The sequence below is a fragment of the Drosophila willistoni genome, unplaced genomic scaffold (assembly GCF_018902025.1).
Source record: "Drosophila willistoni isolate 14030-0811.24 unplaced genomic scaffold, UCI_dwil_1.1 Seg169, whole genome shotgun sequence".
Taxonomy (NCBI): domain Eukaryota; kingdom Metazoa; phylum Arthropoda; class Insecta; order Diptera; family Drosophilidae; genus Drosophila; species Drosophila willistoni.
Window position 1 is genome coordinate 3,141,952 of NW_025814128.1, and position 23,311 is coordinate 3,165,262.

The 23,311-nt window shown below is 40.4% G+C and overlaps 2 protein-coding genes across 2 annotated transcripts in view; both read left to right on the forward strand.

Moving 5' to 3' along the window:
• Positions 1-23,311, forward strand: part of LOC111519619 (Down syndrome cell adhesion molecule-like protein Dscam2) — a 355,012-nt gene that overhangs the window by 13,316 nt on the left and 318,385 nt on the right. Inside the window, exon 2 of the mRNA XM_023181269.2 lies at positions 15,774-15,893. Within this exon, the coding sequence (XP_023037037.2) occupies positions 15,774-15,893 (120 nt within the window). The remainder of the gene's footprint in view (positions 1-15,773; positions 15,894-23,311) is intronic.
• LOC124460999 lies at positions 19,120-20,423 on the forward strand. The gene is made up of 2 exons (XM_047012591.1): positions 19,120-20,102; positions 20,167-20,423. The coding sequence occupies exons 1-2, from the start codon at positions 19,929-19,931 to the stop codon at positions 20,317-20,319; spliced, it is 327 nt and encodes a 108-aa protein (XP_046868547.1). The 5' UTR covers positions 19,120-19,928; the 3' UTR covers positions 20,320-20,423.

Sequence of the window (23,311 nt, forward strand, 5' to 3'; positions counted from 1 at the left end):
ATTCTCACCTTTGACAATACCAACTCTGTGTGATACTTATCCTCTCCAATTGGGAGCCCCAGCTCCATATGCTCGTGACGAGGCATCGTAAAACAGGTGCAATTTAGCCACACCACCCGGTAGCCCCTATGTAACATGTCGTGGTATTCGTATAGTTACTATGTTTGGTAACTCTTTCACGAATTTCTCCCATTCTCCCTTAATAGTGTCCGGTAGTGTGCTATCCCAGCCAATTTTCTCCTTCCACAGTTGCTGCATGAGAATTTTGGCAGTAATCAATATCGGACTAAGCCATCCCATGGAATCAAACAGTCGTGCAATTGCTGATAGTATTGTCCTCTTTGTAGGTGAGCTCATTGGAGGAACGACATGCAAAGCAAAACGGAACTCATCTTCTTTGGGACTCCAGTATAGACCTAAAGTGCGAATAGTATCCTTGATTGTCGATGCTCAACTGGTATGTTCTCTAATAGCTTTGGGCAATTACTCACCCATTTCCGTAGTTCGAATGTACCACTACGAAGCATTCCAATCACTTGGTTCTTGACATCCTCCATTTCTGCAATACTGTCGCCACCAGACAGTATGTCATCTACATACATTTGATGATTTATAACATCCACCGCCAGTGGATACTTCTCGCATTCATCCATAGCTAATTGTTTCATAACTCTCATGGCTAAATAAGGTGCGGAGCTCGTTCCAAACATTACCGTTGTGCAGGCATATTCTGCCACATAATCACTAGTGTCCGGATTCCATAAAATCCGTTGGTACTGCGCGTCGTCGGGTGGAATATTAATACATCTGTACATTTTTTCAACATCCGCCATAAATACCCATTTTAGCCCTCGCGAATTGAGAATGATTCCTTGAAGATGTACCTGCAATTTTGGACCTATTGCTAGAATCTCATTGAGTGTTTTCAATTACTCTTCTTGGTCGATCCATCGAAGACAACCCGTACCTTCGTAGTTGATGACGATTCCTTTATGACTGGGTGATGCGGTAGGTAACAATGATCGACTCCCCCCCATGCAGGATTGCCCGTCTTACTAGTCCGTGACGTTACAATTGTTCAAGTATATCATCAGCTTCCTTCTTTCGTACCGTTATGGTGTAGGACGATCTACTACGAGCTTCTTGATTCGTTTTTCCTGATACAATGTATCCCAAATTTGTTATCATAAAAATTCATCAACATTCTCCAAGCCAATTCATAGTTCGCCGCTATTAGCGTTAGATGTTCAATATCCTTAGCTGCGTCTCCAACCAATGAATCCTTTAAATAATGAAAACGATGTAAGTCCGTCAGCTTGTCGCAGTGGTGTACTCTTGTTAAAAACAGCTCCTTAAACGCCGGCCACTCAATAAATTTCCCGCTGAAGGTAGGCAGTTTAACTGATGGGAGTTTCACTTCCTCCAAACTTGGTCCAATTTGTTCATGCACCGTCTGATGCAAACAAGACTCATCAAATGCAGTCGACTCCGGGATTCTCCGATCCTTATGTCTCTGCAACTCATTTCAAATCTCAGCTAGTCCCATTATGTAGGTTTCTTCGAAACAGTCTCTGATGTCTTTGTCAAAATATCTGTTTTTCAGCCATAATGAACACCTACCCAAACACATCAGCGTTAACACTCACACTCACAATCACACTCTAAATCCAATCGCCAAGATCATTCCTCCCGGGTTTCGGCACCAAAAAATATGTTGGCTAACGGATGCGCCCTTGCGTAGACCCAAACTGCTCGCTTTATATGATGCGGCCTTCGGATGATTTCCACCGAGGCGGCTTTGAGGCACTTGCGATTTGGAAGAAATGAGATGACCAGGTTGACTTCAATCCAGTTGCTTTATTTTCTTAACCTGAAACTATAGTACAATTGTCGGCGGGCACAGATGGTGCAACCGCATCGACCAAGATAATTTCAAGAGTAAAATTTAAGTACAGCAAACCACGCTGTCTTTTAAAAAATTGAAAGTTCTGGAAATTTCCATAGAAGAAATAAGAAAGAAAAGAATTGAAGTAACGGATCTCTAAGTTTGTCACTTCAAAGCAGCTTGCGCTGTTGTTGGTCTCCCTCTCTTCCGTCGTTTTCTCTTTTCAGCAAAGAGAGTCTTGCTTCAGTTGCAGCCCAAACAGCTATGATAAAGAACTTAGACAACAAAACTAAGACCCGAATAATTCATCTTCAATACTTAATCCTAAAAAATTGTATGCCACAATCGTACAAGACTAGCATAATTATCCCAATACCTAAACCATCCTCACGAAAATCCGACCAATTTCATTAAACCCCTGCTTATCTAAAGTCCTTGATAAAATTGTTGCAAAAAGACTGTGGTGGTTTGTCAACAACAGCAAACTTATACACAACATTCAAATCGGCTTCAAAAAAGGCAAATCTACTTTAGATAGTCTACTTTTTCTAGACCATCTCATATGTAGAACGCTCTCAAAAAGAAAACACGCATCAATCGTCTCCCTTGACTTCATAAAAGCATTTGACAGAATAGGACTACACACAATACTCGACCAACTCAAAACATTTTCAGCTACGTAAAAAACTTTATGACAAACAGAAAAATCATAACAAAAATAGGAAACAACTATTCTATGGCACGCCCTTTTCATAATGGTATCCCACAAGGGTCCCCCCTCTCCGTTATCCTCTTCACCATCGCTTTCAACCAACTCAACTCAATCATATCCCTTCACAAAAACATTCAAGTAACCGCATATGCTAACGACTTTAATCTTTTCGTATATATCCCTAATATCAAAAACCAAAACGTAGATCTAACCACACTATTCTCACAAATATCAGATTGGTGCGATTACTCTGGAGCGCAATTATCCACTACAAAATGCAAACACCTACACATCTGTCGCCAACACAACTGCTCATGCCACATCCTTACAACTAACTACCAGTTAACAAATGTTAACTTCTTGAAACTCTTAGGCATCCACATCAACAACAAATACAACTTTCACGACCACATAAAATCCCTAAAAGCTTCGTTAGAAAAAGAGATCCACATTTTAAAACGCCTATCAAAACACAAATTCAACTGCCACACATCCTCTAATTAACGTTACCAAAGCAATAATAATATCAAAAATTGACTGCTGCCTCCCCCTGTTTAGATCTGCCCCTCAATCTACCATCCGATCCCTTAATTCAGTCACTAATTCTGCAATAAGAATATCACTTGGTGCCTTCAGAACCACTCCTGTCAACAATATGCTTCACGAAGCCCAAATACCCCCACTACACATACGAAATCAAATTGCCACAGCCAAACTCTGCAAATCACTAACAAACTCACACAACTCCCCAATAATCAACATAATAAGAAACTATAAACACAATAAGAAAGTTAAATACCAATCAACAATAGACAGAATCATCAGCACTGCCAAAGTCTCCGGTATCCCACACAAACATTATCCCAGTAACCCAATAATACATACACCACCATGGCACCTAAACACTCTATTAACGGATTCCTCTCTCAGAGAACATCTAAAAACCTCAACTCCTCTCATATACAACAAATTATTTAAACAAATCCTTGCCGACAACAAAAAATACAAATCAATATTCACAGACGGCTCCCAAATAAACAAAATCACATCTTACGCCATAACCAATGAACACAACATAATAAAATCAGGCTTATTACCGTATTTCTCAACAGTTTTTTCTGCTGAAATTATCACCATCACAGCCCTCAATATTTTTAAACACAAGCCCGGCAAATATGTCATATACACCGACTCCCTCTCAACCATAGACGCAATAAGAAACATCAACAACTCATCCTATTATGCATCCTTCATCCGAAACATCCTCAACAAATACCAACTGAAATTTAGAATCATCTGGATCCCCGGCCATGTAGGCATTAAGGGTAACGAGTTAGCCGACCTTGCTGCGAAAGATGCTACCGGTCTTTCACTCATCCCAACCCCAAATCATAACTTTCAAGACATAAACAAATATTTAAAAAACTCCCTCAAAACACTTACAAGAAACACAATAACAATTAAACTCTTCATGTCCATTTTGCAATAATACAAAAATAACATTACGCCATATCCTAAAAGAATGTCTATCCCTAAAAACCTATTATAATAAAATATTCAAAAATCTTGACCCAATTCAACTACTTTCCCTACCAACTCCAAAAAATTTAAATATTATCCTTAAGTTCCTCACCCAAACAAAAATTGTAAACCAAATATAACCACAACAAGAGAGTCGAAGGCCTCAGCAGCCAGCGTTCTATAATTTAGTTAGCTATATAATTTTACATTATAAGTTAACTGTACATCAATAAATAAAAAAAATAAAAAATAACATCTCAATTGCAGCATTTTTGTAGCTCAATTATTTCGTCATCCCAACATGGGTTTAAGAAACGTAGATCGACAACTACTAACCTATTAGAATTCAGACCGTCCCACGGTCGGTCGGGTAGGAGGTGGACAGCGCTCTGCTTAGGCTCGCGCGAAACAGGCTAGTCCTGGTATCGTATGGGCCACTTGAACGTACTTCGCATTGTACGTACGCGTCAACGTCCAGACAATATATGTGGAATTAAGAAACATGTACCGAGAATTCGTGGAAGAATATCTTTCATTGCGACATATGTCAGAAACCGACAGTAAAATTCCCAGTCATCCACACTACTTCATTCCACTTCAGGTCGTTTCAAGACTTCAAAGTACGTCGACGAAACTTCGTGTTGTATTCAATGCATCATGCTAAACATGGTCTCAAACATCGTTGAATGACATCTTGATGGTCGGTTCCACCATTCAAGAAGAGCTGTACTCGACTTTGCTTCAATTTCGTTTGCATAAATACGCCTTGACCGCTGACGTCAAGTAAACGTATCGTCAAGGAATGGTACATGAAGCAGATCGAGACTTCCAGATCATATTGTGGACAAAAAACCCAGATGATTCTTTGAAAATGTTCAGGTTAAACGCTGGTACGTATTGTACGGCGCCAGCTCCGTTTCTGGCAATACGGTGTTTGACAAAGTTGGGTGAGATGATTGAATTGTCACATCCAAAAGCTGCTGAAGTTATCAGGGACGATTTCTAAGTTGATGCCATGTTGATTGGTGCTGGTTCCGTTCAGGACCTGCTGACAATCAAGTCTGAAGTGTCACCGGCATTCTTTAAGGCACCCTTTGAGTTACCCAAATGGTTCGCAAACAGTTTTGCAGTCTCCCCTTCTCTTAGCACAGCAATGACGATAACTCGTTTATGAGCTTCCGAGTGACAAAGCGGAACATTCTCTCGGTGACATCTCATTTATTTGATCCGTTAGGTCTTTTCAGCCCCCTAATTATTAGAGGAATAATCTTAATAGAGGAGCTGTTGCTCAAGGGACTTAAATGAGACGAATCAATTCCAATGAATTTAGAGACAGCATGGAATGAATTAAAAGCATCCATAGTAAATATAAAGAAAATAAAAATTCCACGATTCGTCCATACAGAACCTCAATCACCGATAGAGATTCATGGATTTGCTGATGCCTCAATGAGAGCATATGGATGTTGTATTTACGTATGAGTCAAAACTGCGGAAGGTTTCAGCACTTTATTGCTAACGTCGAAATCTAAAGTAGCGCCCTTCAAGACAAAAACATTGCCTAGACTTGAGCTGTGTGTCCCTCACATTCTCGCAGATCTCTGTCACCGATTCGGTATTACCATAAAAGTACCAATCAATCGTGCATTCCTTTGGTCGGATTCGGAAATAACGCTACATTGGATACAGTCACACCCATCGACACTCGCTACGTTCGTTTCGAACAGGGAACTCTGAAATTCAAGAGTGGTCAGAGAATGTAGTTTGGCGTCATGTGACAACAAAACAAAACCCAGCTTACATAGTATCACGAGGTTGTGATGTTGATGAATTAGTTGACTCGATTTGGTTAAAAGGTCCTTTCATAGTAGATCTTAATGTGAGTGGCCTACCAACCAGCATGTACAATTCTCGGACAAAGAGCGCAGTTTGGAGGTGAAATGAAGTAAGTCGTCTCGCCGACTTAGGTATACCATACACCAGTAAAGCAAATATTTCAAATTTATTAAACAAATGTCCGACTATTTTTTGTCCGATTTCGATCAAAATTAGTATTATTAAATAAGGATATTAGTGTCAAATTTAAGTGTGCCAAATTTGATTGCATAAGGTAGGGGCGTGCGAAAAGGGGCGTGGCAAAATCTTTACATAAACAAAATGTGCGCATTTACTAAACAAATATACATACTAAATATGGTGTCTCTAGCTAGAATAGTATTTGAGATAAGCGTTTTTTTCAAATTGCGGGGGCGGAAAGGGGCGTGGCAAAAATTTGAAATAAACTTGATCACTTTACATACTACACGAGTCTACACACCAAATTTGGTAGCTGTAGGTCTTATAGTCTCCGAGATCTAGGTGTTCATACGGACAGACGGACAGACGGACGGACAGACGGACAAGGCTAGATCGACTCGGCTGTTGATCCTGATCAATAATATATATACTTTATGGGAACGGAGAAGCTTCCTTCTGCCTGTTACATACATTTTGGCGACTTTAATATACCATTTCACCCTATGGGTGTATGGTGTAAAAATCAGCTGTTATGCTGACTCTTAGGGTTGACGAGAACCCTTTAGTTGAGATCATCGAGTCCTATTCGTCACATGCTAAATTAATAAGGATGTTTTGTTATGTGTTCCGTTTCATCCGTATATGCAAAAACAAATCGACCGCTTTTGATGATGTGATTCCATCACTATCAGAGTGAAAAGAGGCATTTCATAAAATTTCTGAAATATTGCAAAATAAAGAATTTCGAGAAGATATTGAAAGGGTTCGTAAGGGCGCCAAAGTGGGTCAGAAACTTCAAGGGTTGACTCCTTTTGTACACGAGTACACTGGTTCGTGGTGCTCATCTTCGTTGTTGAAAGTTGGGGTCCTATTGCATATGATGCGAAATTTTCGCTCAGTTTATCAAAACGCTCGCAATAATGCCGGCAGACATAGTTAGAGAGCTCTTCCTATTCAGCATTTGCGGCGTAGAATTTTGTGGCCCAATACACATAACATTAAGAATTCGAGGAAGGCCTCCACACAAAGCTCATATTGCACTTTTCGTTTGCTTTTCTTCTAAAACGGTTCATTTGAAATAAGTGTCTAATTTAAGTACTAACACTTTTCTTATGGCTTTCCAAAGGTTCATCGGCCGTAGAGGAGTACCCCGAGTGCTTCACTGCGACAATACGACGAATTTTGTCGGAGAAAGCAGGGAGCTGCTGGATCTTTATCTCAAGATCGAAGGCGAGGTGGACGCAGTTCGAGAATTCGCATCAAGAAGCGTATGCGAATTTGCGTTCAAACCGCCAAGAGCGCCGCACTTCGCTGTCTATGGGAAGCAGGTGTCAAATCTGCAAAGCACCTACTCTTACGGACGGTAGACAATGCCAACCTAACAGCAGAGGAGATGGAGGCGGTGCTAGTGGCAGTCGAGGCCACATTCTTTTTACTTCGCTTGTCTGTCCTTTTTTAGAGTATCGATATTGCATTTGGTCACCTCAATATGAGTCGTACCAGACTAGGCTTGAATCCGTTCAAAAGCAGTTCTTTCGACTTGATCTTCGTGGCTTAAGCTGGGATCGCAATGTGAATTTGCCTTTGTATTCTAGTAGACTTCTTTTGATTAACCTTCCTTCCTTAACTAACCGCAGAATTATGCTTGATGTTATTTTTATGCACAAGCTCCTAATTGGTGATATTGACTTGCCTGAGTTATTAGCTCTGGTAAATCTGTCGGTACCCTTTAACCCTTAGTCGTTGTTCTTCTAACTATGCCATGCATGAACCTTTTAGGGTCCTCTGTTCTGATTACAACCTTTTATTCCCTGTAATATGGTCAGAGCCTTCTATTAATATACTTAAAACATCTATCCTTTCCTATTTAGTTCATAGATAGCTATAGTATTATTTGTTTGTCTGTTTTTTCTATTGTGTATGTGTCCACGCGATTCTTGCCGTCCGTTATACGGCTGCACCCCTCGGTCGGTCGGGTGGGAGGTGGGCAGTTTTTTGCTTCGGCTCGCGCGTAACAGGCTTTGTCCTGGTGTCGTAGGGGCCACTTGAACATACTGTTCATAGTATCGTCAACGTCCGTGGATGACGGCTCGAGTGGTGGCGAACGGCGCAATCAGGGTCGTCGACGTTAAAAAGTCGGAATGGTCGACCTACAAATGAGCGATCCACAAATTGGCACCCATTTGCCGATTTTTGAAGGCCTTATAGCCCTCCAAGGGGGCCGGCGTTAGCGCAGATGGGCGCTAGTGTATTGTTCGTGTCGTCGCTTAATGTTTGATGTTGGAGTTGGGAGCGAGCCGAGAGCGTAGGAGTGGCATAGAGCGAATTCGCCCGCTCCGCCTCGTTAGCTGAAAGAAATTTAAAGAATAAATAGTCCAAAATGGCCTTTGAAAGCGAGCGCATTCTTTTTTTCTTTTCTCGAAAAATCCCGTCAATTAACAGTCCAGTTATATACATACATATATACTTAAATTAATAATCATAAAAACTCAACATATATCTGCTGCGCTTCCCGTTAAGAACTAAAGTAAAGGAATGAGCAAACATTAAGCAAGCTCGTACGCGAAAGCTCATTCCGTAGCTTGTGACGTGGAGCTTTCTAGGAGTTGATCGCCTGCCGCAGAAAGCTCTCTTGGCATGGGTCTCCACAGTTATTATACATTTTACAAATTTATTTTTCTGGTGCATGGTATTCCTAAGTCGGCGAGACGACTGACTTACTTCATGAACAATACATGCAAATTATATCCATTTTCCTAATGACGACGACATAATGGAATGCAGTATGATTCAAATTCTTTATAAAAAACTGTTTAGCAAATCCGTTCGAGGTAATGTTTTATGTGTCGCCAAGTCGCTCAGGTCGCTCAAGTCATAAATTTACTGTAGAAAATTAATACAATCAGCTTACGGAGCTTACGGATTAAGACTTTTTTAATTACACTATACCAGACCATGTCAGACTATAAATTTTTCCAACCAATTTTACAAACTACATGTTGATGAAAATTGATAGCAACAAAATGGTTAGGGTAAAACTTGCTGGGTGCAAGAGTTACGCTTTAATTGACCTCTTTTGTTCCTTTGATTCTCTAAACACTCAAATTTTCTGATGTTCCTAGACATTAAAAATAAATTTTGTTGATAATATTTTTTAAATAGTCTTTTTGATCCGCCCAAAACTCCAATTGTCAATAGCTTGGGGAGTGGAGCTACGAAAATAAGGCCTTCTCGTCTTCGATTTCTAGAAAGAAGTCATTATATATTTCTGCTTCATGAGTTAGAAGCTCTTCATGGGCCATGTGACAGAAGCTTTTGGAACATGTTAAAGTAAAAACAGTTGTATAACAATTAATACCCCCAAACTAATATAAAGGAATCTTAATATATACATGATCTAAGTAAACAATGAATTTTCTCTGCGCTTCCTTTACTATAGACCAAATTCCAGTACAGGGAATCTTCGACTGCTGAAATCCGTCGATGTCAGTTACAACGTATTGATCATTTTCGAGACACCTAACAATTTTAAAAGGTCTTTTGAATTTCGGCACTGAATTTTTAGACACACCGCTGTGAGTGTCGAAATTTTTAACAACTACATAGATCGATCGCTAGACATTCATTGTACTCTTGAAGTTTCTTTTGTCTTAAGCTTTTGCTCGTACTGATTCTAAGTTTCGTTCCACAGACATGTCTTTTAAAAAGTAGTCTTGTAACTCATGTACTTATCTACTTTTGCCAACATAGGGCTTAAATTTCTACTTGTTCTTTCAACTTGGTTTTCGCTAAATAAAGTCTGGCAAATTATGTATAAGCGTCAACTACACTACCACTACCACTGTACCACTAATACAGGTTTTTTTGGTGCTTTCTTTGACATCGATTGTTCTGAAGTGATCAATATGAACCACTTCGAATGGCAAGCTTAGGTATATTGTGTATATTGTTTTCGATTTTTTGACATAAAGACTATATACTTTAGGCAATTATTTATATGCTGTTCTACATTTTTCCGTAAGTTTGGGAACCAATACGACTTTGTGATAACTTTTACAACCTTATCTATGCCTGTGTGGCCTGACTCATTATGATTCTTAAACAGGACATTTAATTCCATATTTTTCGAGACGTAAAAAGGAACGCAACCAGTTGTTTTTTGTTGTTTTTTATAAATTAACCAGTTTCGCATTTCATACGAACTGTGTTTAGACTTTGCTAACAGATTTCTGATTTCACCTACAGTCTTCTTTACGAGCACGATTGGGAAAACATATTATGACACCCTTCGCCTTATATTTTCAATGCTTAAATATTCGTCAATTATTTTTTATAATTCAGCCTTATCGCTATGGATTACGGCTAAACGGAATTAAACTTTCGCCAACAGAATATTTTGTTTTAACCAGGTTACAATCAACATTTTTTCTTCACTAAACAAGTCTTGGCTTAACTTAATATTTTCGTGATTTTATTTTTTACGTGGATCATCGTCAAGCTGCAGAAACAACCAAGAGTTGAACGGAAACGTTTATCTTGAATATTTCAACGGAACACAAAATAATTCCAAAAGCTTAAGGTTTACTTTTATTAAAACCAAAATATGCATATTCTGGACTGGGTTCCAATTTAATATGATCTGAAGCGAATTAATTTTTAATTAAGCTAACTGTGCTGCCCGAGCAATCTGCCACTCGGTGACCCTTTTTACCACATCCAAAGCAAGCACCAGTTGCTCTTATTGGCTTGTTACAGTCGGCTGCTAGGTGAACCACACAGCTACAGTTATAGCACCTGGATGTAGGCTTCGCCTTTACGGAAAGAATTGATAGAGATACAGATTTTTCCCGCTGCAGCATCATGCTCACAAATGCTGCAAACGCATCATCCTTAGACACAAAACATCTCGCAACTGAAGGTCTGATATTTCGTCAACAATATAATCGACCATTTCGCCCTCAGGTACACGCAAGCTGCCAGCCAGGCCAACTTTGTCGTTGAAATAATTCAGGAACGGTTCGCCGATGCACCACTTGGCACCATGGCGTCGAAAATGGTTTCCTTAGGCTGACTCAAAAACTCAGGGTTTGAGTGTATCCACTCCAAGACTTTGCCCGTTAGTTTGCCGACGTCCAGTAAACGTAAATTATTAATTCAAGTTGAATGACCTTTACAAATGGATCACAGAAGATATCCAAGCATAAAAATTTATATTGCAGTCAAAATCGGGTAAAAAATCTTTGACATCTTTTGCCAAGATCTGGTCGCTTGTCTCTTTCTGCATCGTTTTTTTCATTTTCTGCTTCGTTTAGTCCGTTTACAGCTACTTCTTGCTGCTGTTGACCTTGAAGTATCTGTTCAAGCGATCTTTTTCATGGGAATCTGCGCGTTCACCTGGTTATATGTTAAAAGCAGCCCCATCTTTTCGATGTTGCCCTCTCGCTTCAGGAATGGTTAGATGGTTTAAAAGTTCGTCTAGCACAGTTTTAGTGCCATTATCTGATAAACCTAAATTTTTGCACCAGGTTTGTAACTAAATAAAAAAATTATCAGGATTTATTGAATCCGTTATTGTTTTTCAATTTTGTTTTCTCTTAACTTGTTCACTAAATTTTCACTTCTGAAATAATAGCGAGTGAAACACGTCTGACTTTGGGGAGCTCTCAATCCAAACTGTGCCGCTTTTTTTTCTTTTGATTCTCTCTGTTCTTTTTGTAATGAGACAGACAGCATACTTCTTGTTCTCACTGCATAATGAAGGTAAGAGTAAAAAATAACTTAAAACTAGTTCGTAACAAAGACAGCAGTAAGATGTAATAAAGGCTAAACATATTGCACTGGAGTACTAATACTAATACATATTACTACAGTGCAAACATCGGCTATACTGACTCTTCCATCTGCCCCAAGTATAGCTTCAATCACACGACCAGTACTCCAGCTCCAGAGGAAGATTCTCTTCATGGATGAGAATTAACTGATCCTATGTTGTGTTGGTTTCTGGATGCAACCACTTAGATTGATGTATATAGTTGCGTTTCCAAAGTTCCCAGAAACGTTGCTTGAGATAGTTCACCTTTAACCAACTAGATAAATACAGGAGTTTGTGAGAGAGATCGCTCGCAAAGAACAACCAATCAATACGTCTGCTGGCGTCAGGGCCTTCCCGTCAATGGGATCATCGCAGTGAATGGATATTAGACGAGTCGAAACCGATTGAAACTCTTAGTACGGTAGATGAAGAAAAGTCAAATTATTGATGAGCAGCATCTTCATTGATAAGATAAGCCTCAATATTTATCACTTTGAGTTATGAACAGAATTGCAGTTTAAGTGACGAACTCGCTCCGACAGAATTAGAGGCATTGTCACAGAAAATCCTCTTGGGAATCTCACACCGTACAATGAATCGCTTCAAAAGGAGCATAAAATTATTAGCAGAGGGGTCTGAGATTAGTACTGTATGAATAGCTTTTGTGGAAAAGCAAATAAATATGGCGAAGTATGTTTTGTAGTGAACTTTGCTTCGAATACGGTGCGAACTAAGAAATGCTCTACATTAATTCTCTACGCATATCAGAAATGGGCGTTCGGCCAGGAGACAGTCAGCTGGGAGGTTGCCCACGATTTGTCGCATTAATATTGGTTGCAACCCTTAACATCCTCTCTGACCAATTCACAACCATTTACGATCCACACTGTATGAGTGAAATGACACGGATAGGTCGAATATTTTGCAATCACATCACTCTGAAAGGAAGAGATTATAAGATTAAAAACCAATTTAAACTCTTCTACCGAAATGCCTTTTGTAGCATTTATCGCATTGTTTTGATTAATAGGAACTCGGTTGAAAACTCGTAGAACGTATGCTAAGCCTGTACTAATGATCTGCTTTCTTTATAACTAGTGTTACATTTCAATACAAGGGTGTTTCGCAATTCTAACTCTTTGGCTAAAAATGTGTTCTTCTTTTAGATTTTGGCCAATGTAGTGCATCAAATCGTGTGCTCCGCAGCCACGTGAGGCACGTGATACTAACTTATATCCTGCGATTCAATTTGAATAGTTGATACGAGATTGGCAAGAATGCATTTTAGAGTGGACGGGTGCAATTAAATCCAATGAAGAATGACAATGAAATACGTTCAAAAATATGTTTTTCAGATCCGAAAACTGAAGTTATGTTTGATTTTAGTCCTTGTTTGCCATAGTAAAAGCGAAAAATTGACAAAATGGATTCTTTCCGTGCGCTATTGTTGCTGCTATTTACTCACTATTTGCGTCAAGTGTGAAAAGCGCCACATAGCTCATAGCGCTCAGAGAAACACGGACAAACGTTCGAACAACAAATGTGAGAAAATAAAAAAAATACGCGAAAAAAAGACATGGACTGACATATCTGAAATAAACCGGATATTTGTTATACCAACGTGAATACAAGCTACGCTCAATCAAAAAGATAATAATAATGGTTCAAAAATAGATTAAACATTAATACAAATACAAATTACTATAACACCCTATTTTACACAACAGTTCCAAATAATAATAACCATAGCCTAAACTCAGCTTTTGCAGCCATCAATAATATATTTGAAAGTATATGCCGTTTGCATATACATATATATATATATACATATGTGTATATTTATATACACACAATTACATACGGCATACTATGCACTCCCGCCGCTCTCAGCGAGAGAACCGATTCTATCTGCCGCTGCTTTTAGTAGCCTTAGCCTAGGTGAAACTTTGTACAATAAGTTCAGTTAATAAAACGCGATTCAATCTAAAAGACTCTCTCGTCTTCCTACCCTACATATGAAGTAGCTCAAATAACAATAAATCGAACGATTACTTTTTGTCGAAATCAAAAGTTTCTAGGATTTTTAAAAACCATAAAAACAAGAGGGGCAAGTTTAACTTCGACCGCGCTGAAGTTTCTATACCCCAGATGGTCATAGATGCTTCCTTCTGTGCATTGCACACTTCTGACCAAAAATAAATATCCCCTTTTTTCAAGTGTATAAATACTTCTTGCGAAACTCAATCCACCATCCAGGCCAATCTTATAACAAATAATTGTTATGACCCATTTTCTGGGTCAAAATGACTGGAAGATGGTCAAGGAACCCACAATGCAGTCAACATGTACTCTGACGGATGAAAAATGGATTAAGACGTGGGGTATCGGACAGCCGAACAGCCATAAAAGTCATCCGCCAGCATTGGTTGCAGAACTGTCCTGTACAGTATATGCTTGATATAGTCATCTGTAAAAAATTGTGCATCTGGATACCGAGCCATCAGGAATGATTTGGCCGACTGGCAAGGGAAGGTGTGAAGCTACTCAGGGGAAACTCACGACGACGGAATTGTATAGCCAAGGTCTGAGCCGGTTACGGGTCACCTTTTCATTAAACAGCTAAATGCTTTTAACTCCACCAGGGTCGCAAAGGTGGGTGATCTTGGTTCCATTAAAAGATGGTCAAAACAATTTGATGGTCCATACACCACTAAAGTTCATTAAAGCTCAAAGATATATAGCTGTAGTTCATATATTTTAACTGTTTTGCTGTTATTTTATGTATACTTGTTCCCGATTTGTGTCGTGCGATCTAGGTCTGCGCCCTTGGGTCGGCTATGTGGGAGATGGGCAGCTTTCTGCTTGTACAGGCCCGTCAACGTACTGCGTAAACACCAGCTTCTGCTTTTATGTAATAATGTATATTTACATTTTTTATGCGTTACTTAAAAGGGATTCAAACTAAAAATAATTTAAATATGTTGCAAGTGTCTTTTTTAAAATTTATTTGATTATTTTGTTTATACAATATTTAACAACTAAACCTAAACATTATAATGCCCAACATATTTGTCTTAATTCTTAAATAATTTATTCATTAAAGCTCATAAATATATAGCTGTAGTTCATATATTTAAACTGTTTTGCTGTTATTTTATGTATACTTGTTCCCGATTTGTGTCGTGCGATCTACGTGCGATCAACGTACTGCGTAAACACCAGCTTCTGCTTTTATGTAATAATGTATATTTACATTTTTTATGCGTTACTTAAAAGGGATTCAAACTAAAAATAATTTAAATATGTTGCAAGCGTCTTTTTTAAAATTTATTTGATTATTTTGTTTATACAATATTTAAGAACATTATAATGCCCAACATATTTGTCTTAATTCTTAAACAATTTATTCCTGTGGAGTTTTTACATCTTCTTATTTAATTATAATTATCATATTTATTATTTCTCTTTTATGATATAGTCTTGAGAACATAAAAACCTTTGTTGTTTTGCCTAAATTTTTTAATTGAGACATAATTTGATCACTTCTATTGTTTGCAGTGTAAAACAATATAAGCTTATAATCAATCTTACGCAAACACTGACAGTTTGTTTAGTTTCCCTTTGTGCCAACCTCTGTTGTAATCTATGTCTGTAAAATATTCACCGTCTCTGATGCATTACCTTAGCTATAGTGCTTTGAAGAAACACTTCGAAAATTTAAATTTTACCGCATTTTGAAAGCATGTAAAAAAGTTTTTAGATATGCACGAATTATCGCATTTACTTGCATTACTCTTTTTCAATAATGAACAATTTTTCCTAAACAGTACCACCTAGATGGATACTTAAGCCTATTGACCATGATGCAATTTTAGGCAGTAATGTAATGCTATCTTGCCAAGCAGATGGATTTCCCGTGCCTACTATTCAATGGAAGAAATCTGTCGGTAAGTCTAAAATTTATTGAATATATTTTCATGGTCTGTATAATATGTCACGCTTAATTCTGGCGTTGAACAGTTTAAAGATATATTGTGCGGTAATGATGGAAAGATCGAGAGTCATAGCTGTGCAGTATTCGCTCAATCAAAGTAAATTTGTCACGGCTTTATTAATAACCAAAAGTAACAATCGAGTTTGACGTTGGGATAGCCTGTAACTTCATTTTAACATAGATGGATGGGTGACAGCCTATCCACCAATTCGATACCCAATCAGCATAATCGGCTAGAATACGAGCATACCTTGACGAGGGTATTATAAATTTGCCCAGACGTTTGTAACACAGAGAACACACGTTTCCGATCCCATAAAGTATATATATTCCGAACAATATGAGACGCTGAGTCAATATGGCCATACCCGTCTGTCCGTCGATGCGTTTGCATATTACTCAGACAGTTTAAAAGTTAATAAGACTTAATATTTGAGCTATTTATTGCGCGCGTGTTAACAAGTATGAAACGGGTTTCATAAGGGGTGAGGGAGTTGGAGTATCCTAATGAACTAATTTTTTTATTGTAAAACATAATTTCCCTAAGTTTCAAAAAGATAGGATATATAGAACACAAGTTACAGTCAAAGTAAGGCGGCATTGCTCTTATGCTGCCGACAGCGCTGCCAGTAGCCTACTACGCATTGGTCGCGCACACACACACACACACACACACATACAGACACAACCGTATAGTAGATGTGCAGAGGGATACACGTCGCTGGTCGTCGCTCTCTGTTTCCGGTCGCGTTTAAACCCGTCTTTTATCCTACAAAAGAGTTATTTAGTGGTATTTCCATTAAACGCGCTACTCACGGTGCTACTGTTACCCATCTCTCCTGGTCTCTGTGATCTGGAATCTTTTGCTGTTTTCGGTCGGTCTCAAGAATCCCCGCTGTCGTTGGTGGCCAGAGGGGATCGGTGGACGCCCCTTCCGTTTCCCGACTTTCGCCGGTGCCTGCGTAGTGGTGAGATGATCGCAGCAAAGAGGGGCAGTGACAGGAAACATACACAAGGGAAAATAAAACTAAAAGTGGTGTGGTTGACAGCTGACTTCCGGCCCTGCCAAGCCGCTCTTGGAGACCCATCATCAGCGAGCAGAGCTTTTGCACCGCAACAGCCCGAGCTTTTAAGCTTCCCTCTTCCCCTAAGCCAAGCTCCAGCAGTTTATAGCATACTTTTCGGGCTCGCGGCGAGCAACTGATTGCTAGCGGTGCCGATAAGCAAGCGGCCACCTGGCCGTGGGCCAAGGTTCGATCTCCGGCAGTGCCGTCAGCCACTTGAAATAAATTAAATTATATTCATTAACTTTGTATTTGTATCTGTTTATTCAAGTACCCCCCTTGTCAATCTTTCGACCTTGAAGACAATACAGGCGAGGTTGCTCAGCCACAGTGTGGAGCAATGTACCGCTCCCCGCCGCCACAGAGCAGAGCAGCTGCTGCCCCTAAGAGCAACTCTACCATGGTGCGACCTGTCACGGCAGATGCTGATGTCGCCAATAGCAGCGCAAGAGCAAATGGATCTATTGTGGTACTTCAGAACGGCTTAGTAGCAGCGTCACCGGCGGCTACGACAACTCTGTCGGCAGGCGCCCATACGAGTATTTTGCATGCCCCAGCAAAGCGAGACAGAAAGGAGGCAGGTTCCCCAGGCGGAAATTTTCCGAAAAGAGTCAAGGGTCAACAGCGTGGCTTCACGATTGATGACGAAATTGAAGAAATGGGATCCCTGTTGCAGCATATAATCGAAGCCACTAGCCCTTTGAGCGAGGCAAAGAAAAACTCCGATGAGGAGAAACACGTAGAAGATGACTCGAAGGGCGAGGTAGAGCGGAACGTCATATAAATGACAAACTAAGGCGTCAGTTCATTAGGCTAAAGGTGTTGCACGATGCAATCAGCGTCTTTGTTGCAACACACATCAACGGTGTAGAAGCAGCACCGACAGTAGAGGTATCGGAAAGGGTGCCAGAGGCCCGCAAAGCGACAAAACCAAAGGTAGCAGGCCCAGCAGTGGGAGCAGAAGCAGTGCATCAGCAGCAGCATCAGCAGCGGCACAGTACTGACTGGCAAATAGTGGCACCTAAACCAGCAAAGCGAGCAGTTCCGAAAAAGCGACCTGCCGCTATTCTGCTACAAAGCAAGGCCGGCATGTCATACAGCGATATTTTGAAGCTAGTGACCAGAAGCCAGGATGCAAAGTTGCAGGCTGTTGGCGAAAGCGTACAAAAGGTGAGGCGTACCGCAAAAGGTGATCTCTTGCTAGAGTTAAACCAAGTCGGCGCTGAAAATGTCAGCAAGATACAGCAGGACATCGGCACAGCACTCGAAGGCCAAGTCGACGTCGAAATCTTGTCAGATTGGATGTGTTGGAAATGGATGAAGAGGCCACCAAAGCAGAAATATGCCATGCAATATTGATGCAGCTAAATCTAAAGGTGACAGAAGAAGATATAAAAAGCTTGCGTCCTTCCTATGGCGGGTCCCAAAAGGCAATTCTATGCCTTCTGGCAAACGTGGCAGAAACAATTTTGAAAGCGGGGCGGCTAAAGGTCGGCTACTCAGTATGCAGAGTTAGGCTCAACCACGACGCAACCAGATGCTACAGATGCCTGGCATTTGGGCACGAAGCTGCTCGATGTCATGACCCGATCGACAGGACGAATTGGTATTTAAAATGTGGCAGCAAGGACCACAAAGTAAGAGACTGCTCAAACAATGCCAGCTGTTGCCTATGCGCAGCCAGAGGTGTCTCCGAGCGGGCACATATAGCTGGCAGTCTTATGTGTCCATCCGCAAATGCAAGCGGGCAAGAGAAGCCGCTGCTGAAGCAGCGGGTGCGCGAAACGAGGTCTGACGTGCCAATTATAAGCGAGCCTTTTCGTAGGATGTCTGCTGAGAATATGATATGCAGCAATTCCGGCAAGGCCGTGCTTTGGGCATGTGGCAGTCCTAATGTACAACTGCGTTCGAGGCTAGCAGGCGGGCATTTCGAAGCCTTAGAGCCTTGAGCCGAAGCCTCAAAGCCTTAATAAACGGCAAATGGATCTACAGTTGCTATTTCCCGCCTAGTCTAGACTATCTGGATTTCTGCGAATCGCTGGACGAACTAGCGGCGGACGCGAGAGCGCATAGCCCGTTCGTAATAGCTGGAGACTTCAATGCGTGGGCCCAAGAATGGGGCAGCAGCATAACAAATGCTCGCGGGCGCGCCGTTTTAGAGTCGCTAGCCTCATTAGACGTCGCCCTTCTAAACTGCGGCTCTCGCAACACTTTCAACAGCGCAGGCAGAGGATCAATAATCGACCTTACTTTCGTCAGCAACAGCTTGGCGAGATTTGTTGCATGGCGGCTGGATGACAACTACACCGCCAGCGACCATGAGGCCATAATTTTATCCCTAGGACAGTCAGCTCGACCACAACAGACGCGTACCCAGGCAGTGGAATTACCGTACAACTCTGACACGCTTAACACCTAGGCATTTTCGGCTGCGATTTATGATGCGACGCTGACTGCGGGATCTGCTCAAGGCATGGCAGACCAGCTATGTGGCATGCTGGCATCAGCCTGCGATGCGAGTATGGCCCGCTCCAGACCCTTTAATCATCACCAACCAGTCTTCTGGTGGAACGATGAAATTGGAGATCTACGGAGGACTTGCCTAATCGCAAGAAGGCGTTACGAAAGGGCAAGGAAGCGACTGGATGTAAACTGGCCACAGATGCACTCCACTTTTAGCCAAGCGAGAAAATTCCTGAAGAAGGCCATCCTTGCAGCCAAAATGAGGTTTTCCTCAAGCTGTGTGACTCAGCCGAGCACGACCCCTGGGGTAAGGCCTATAAACTAGTAGTGAAGCGAATCCATGCAAACCGGCAATCCGCGCCAACAGATGCCGCAGACCTCAGAAAAATAGTCGATGATCTCTTTCTCCTTTCGAGTGTGCAGCGCTTTCAGGACGGTTTCGGAGGTTGGTAATTGCGGGTATGATCCCAATCGACCTACTTGCCGATGAAGCCAAGGCGATCGCCGTAGCTGTCAGCCGCGGCACACCCAAAAAAGGAGCCAGCTCTGAGGCGAGAATTCGGAGTCTTGTGACTTGGCAAAGACACTGGGATGCCTCTAGCAAGGGAAGGTGGACCCATCTCCTCATCCCAACGGTAAAGTAGTGGATGGAGAGAAAACATAGGCAAGTTTCCTTCCAACTCACACAACTGCTTTCAGGTCACGGATGCTGCAGATCATATCTGCACCGGTTTGGGCATGAGCATGAACCCTTTTGCTTGGTCTGCGGCAGCAGCACAGTCGAAGACGCAAAACATATCCTGTTTGAATGCGTCAGGTTCAATAACGAGCGACAAAGGGTGGCAGACCTGATCAACACTGCCCTTACACCCGACAACTTGGTCACAGGACGTCTTATGCCTGCAGTCCGATAAATTAACATTTTAAACTGTTATGTTATTGTTGTTATGTTATAAATAAAGGAATTAAAAAAAAAAACCGTATAGTAACGAGTGTGGTAAAGTAAAGAGTGCGTTGGAAATTGTTTCCCACAGATTTTTGTTTTAAAATAATTTATTTATTTAAATTAAATTAAATTTCCATAGATTATTTTCCTTATTTGTTTCACTGAGTACATAGTTCTGTTTACTGTAATGACCGGGTTGCACTTGGTTTAAATAATTCAGAAACAAACACGTCAGTGCAGTTTGGTGTTAATATTCAGATTGATTTTTATTCTAAAAATATTCTTTTGCTTAACCTATTGTTACATATATGTTCTTATGCTGCGACTTATGCGACAGCTACAAAAGAGAGGTAGAGTGTCATACATACATATTCTTTGGAGCGCTTGCATCAAAGTGCTTGGTCAGCGTTCATATGTGCCTATACAAATGTACATACATACATTATCATGCTTAGCTGTATATTTATGTAAATATGTTTATGTGCATACGTCAATGTATACATATAAATGTGGGATTTTACTTTATCCCGGTTTATTTATTTCAATATTATTAAAGGATGTGATTTCCTTATTTAGTCTTATATTATTAACAATGTTTCTTTGTGTTAAGAATACATATGTATATTTTATATTATTTAAATGGCCTTATTGATAATTTGGGTGCGCGATGTGGTCGAGGCGAGAGTACTTTTGCGAGTGCTTTTTGCATCAACGCTTCTCTCAGAGCTATATTTTAATCCTATCCTAAATAGGCTGAATCCAGCTTATGACCAGTTTCGTTTTTTAAGAAAACTTTGTCTCCTATTAAAGTCTACTGATTTACTATCATAAAAATGTTTCTGGTTTTCCTCACGTTCCTCTAACATTATTCTAGCTCTACTGTATGCTAGTTCTAATCTAAACCTAACTTCTTTAGCATAATCATCTACGTTATATAATGGTTCTATTCTATTTATGCTATTAAAATGCGTTGGTAAATTATTTTGTTTACCAAATACAAGTTCATAGGGACAGTATTTGTGTGTTACTGACGGGGTTGTGTTAAAACAGTACACACAGTTTTATCTACTGATGTATATGATCGAATGTACTCATTGAATGTCCTATGACTTCTTTCAACGATACCTAAAGTCTGGTGGTGGTGTGCTGTAGACGTAATGTTTTTTATATTTGCACGTATATTTTTAAATTTTTGCACAAGTCATTTATTATTGAATTTTCGTATTCTGTTCCCATATCCGTCTACATTGGACCGTACTTCAGAATAAAGGATATAAATAAAGCTTTTGCAATTGTTGTTGCGCTTTTTTTTTTGGGACTGGTATTGCTACTATGTATTTCGAAGTCACGAATTAAAGTGACTGCATATTCATTACTATCTTCAGATTTTGGTAGTGGACAATGGTGTCCACTATTACCCTGTCAAAAGCATGCATCGGGGTTTCGGTAATGATAAAGGGTGCTTTGATGTGCTTCGTGGTTTTTGACTTTAGTCATTTTTCACATTTATTAATGTAATCTTTTACATGAAGTGTCATGTTTTTCCAATAATAGTGTCTTCTTACTTTGACCAAAGTTTTTGTAATGCCTGTATGGCCACCCTGTATGGGATCCTCGTAATATGTGGACAATATTGTTTCTTTATCTTTATCTTATTCGATAGTGGTCACCGGTTGATTTAATATATTTAATATATTTGTTGAATCTACTTTTAAATTGGAGCTTAACAACAATTTTGAGATATTTTTCTTAGTCTAGTACTTAAGATAAGTCCTGGGGATACTGCAGGCAGCCCTAATCACTAATTATTGGGTTGGTCTGTCATTTCTTTTAAGACGAGTTCTATTATTAATTCGTGTAAGGCAATTGGCAAGAACATTTGGATGTGCATCCAGTTTTGCAGAATACTTTAGTATTTGACTACCTATATCAGATTTTACGCTAGGTGTATTTACATTATTTTGAATGTTGTCCTTCCGTATGTACCACGGAGCCCACGTGATTGATCTTAAAATCTTTGACTGCGCCCTTTGGATTTCCCCATAGTACGGCACCGTCCAGATGGGTTTCAATACGGAGTTGTGTAGGAGGACTTTATACGGCACACGTAACCCTTTCGTTCCCCTGAACGAGCATTGATGATCCAGTGTAAGCTACTCGCATTCAGAGCTGGACAGTTTCTTCTGTTAAGCGTAAATGTAACATGTTTGTATTTCTGCTCGCTGATCCGAATACGCCAGCTAGCCATTCCCCTACCACCTTGAGGTGTTCCTCTAATTTTGCAGACGCTTGTAAAAGTGTACAGCAGGTAGAGCAATGGGCCGAGTACACTGCCTTGCGGTACACCAGCTTTGATTTCAAAATCAGCCGAGACGGAGTCTTACAGCGAATTTCCTATTGTAAAGTGGGGGTCCATGAGTTTGTGGGTATACTATGGGAGTTTTTGCCAGATTTTGAACATCAGACCCTCCAGCCAAACTCTATCAGAAAGACAGCCGCACAGTATTCTTTTAGTTCGAATGCTGTTCGTATTTCGGATGTTGTGCGATTGACTTGTTCAATTGTACCATGTCTTTCGCGTAAGCCAAACTGGTGTGAAGGGATTGTGTTCTCCGATGCCAGAAATGAGTTTAGTCGGAACTGCAGGACCTTTTCAAAAAGCTTCGAAAGACATGGCAGCAAACTAATTAGCCTATAGGATGATGGCTGGGTTTTGTCCTTTCCCACTTTAGGAATCATGATGATAGTGGTCCTTTGCCATGTTCTTGGGAAGTAACCAATTCTTATTATAGCGTTGAACAGTTTGCATATGTATTGTATGGCGATGATAGGGAGTTCTAGGATCATTTTCGGTGTGATTAGGTCATGGCCAGGGGCTTTTTTCAGCTTTATGTGGTT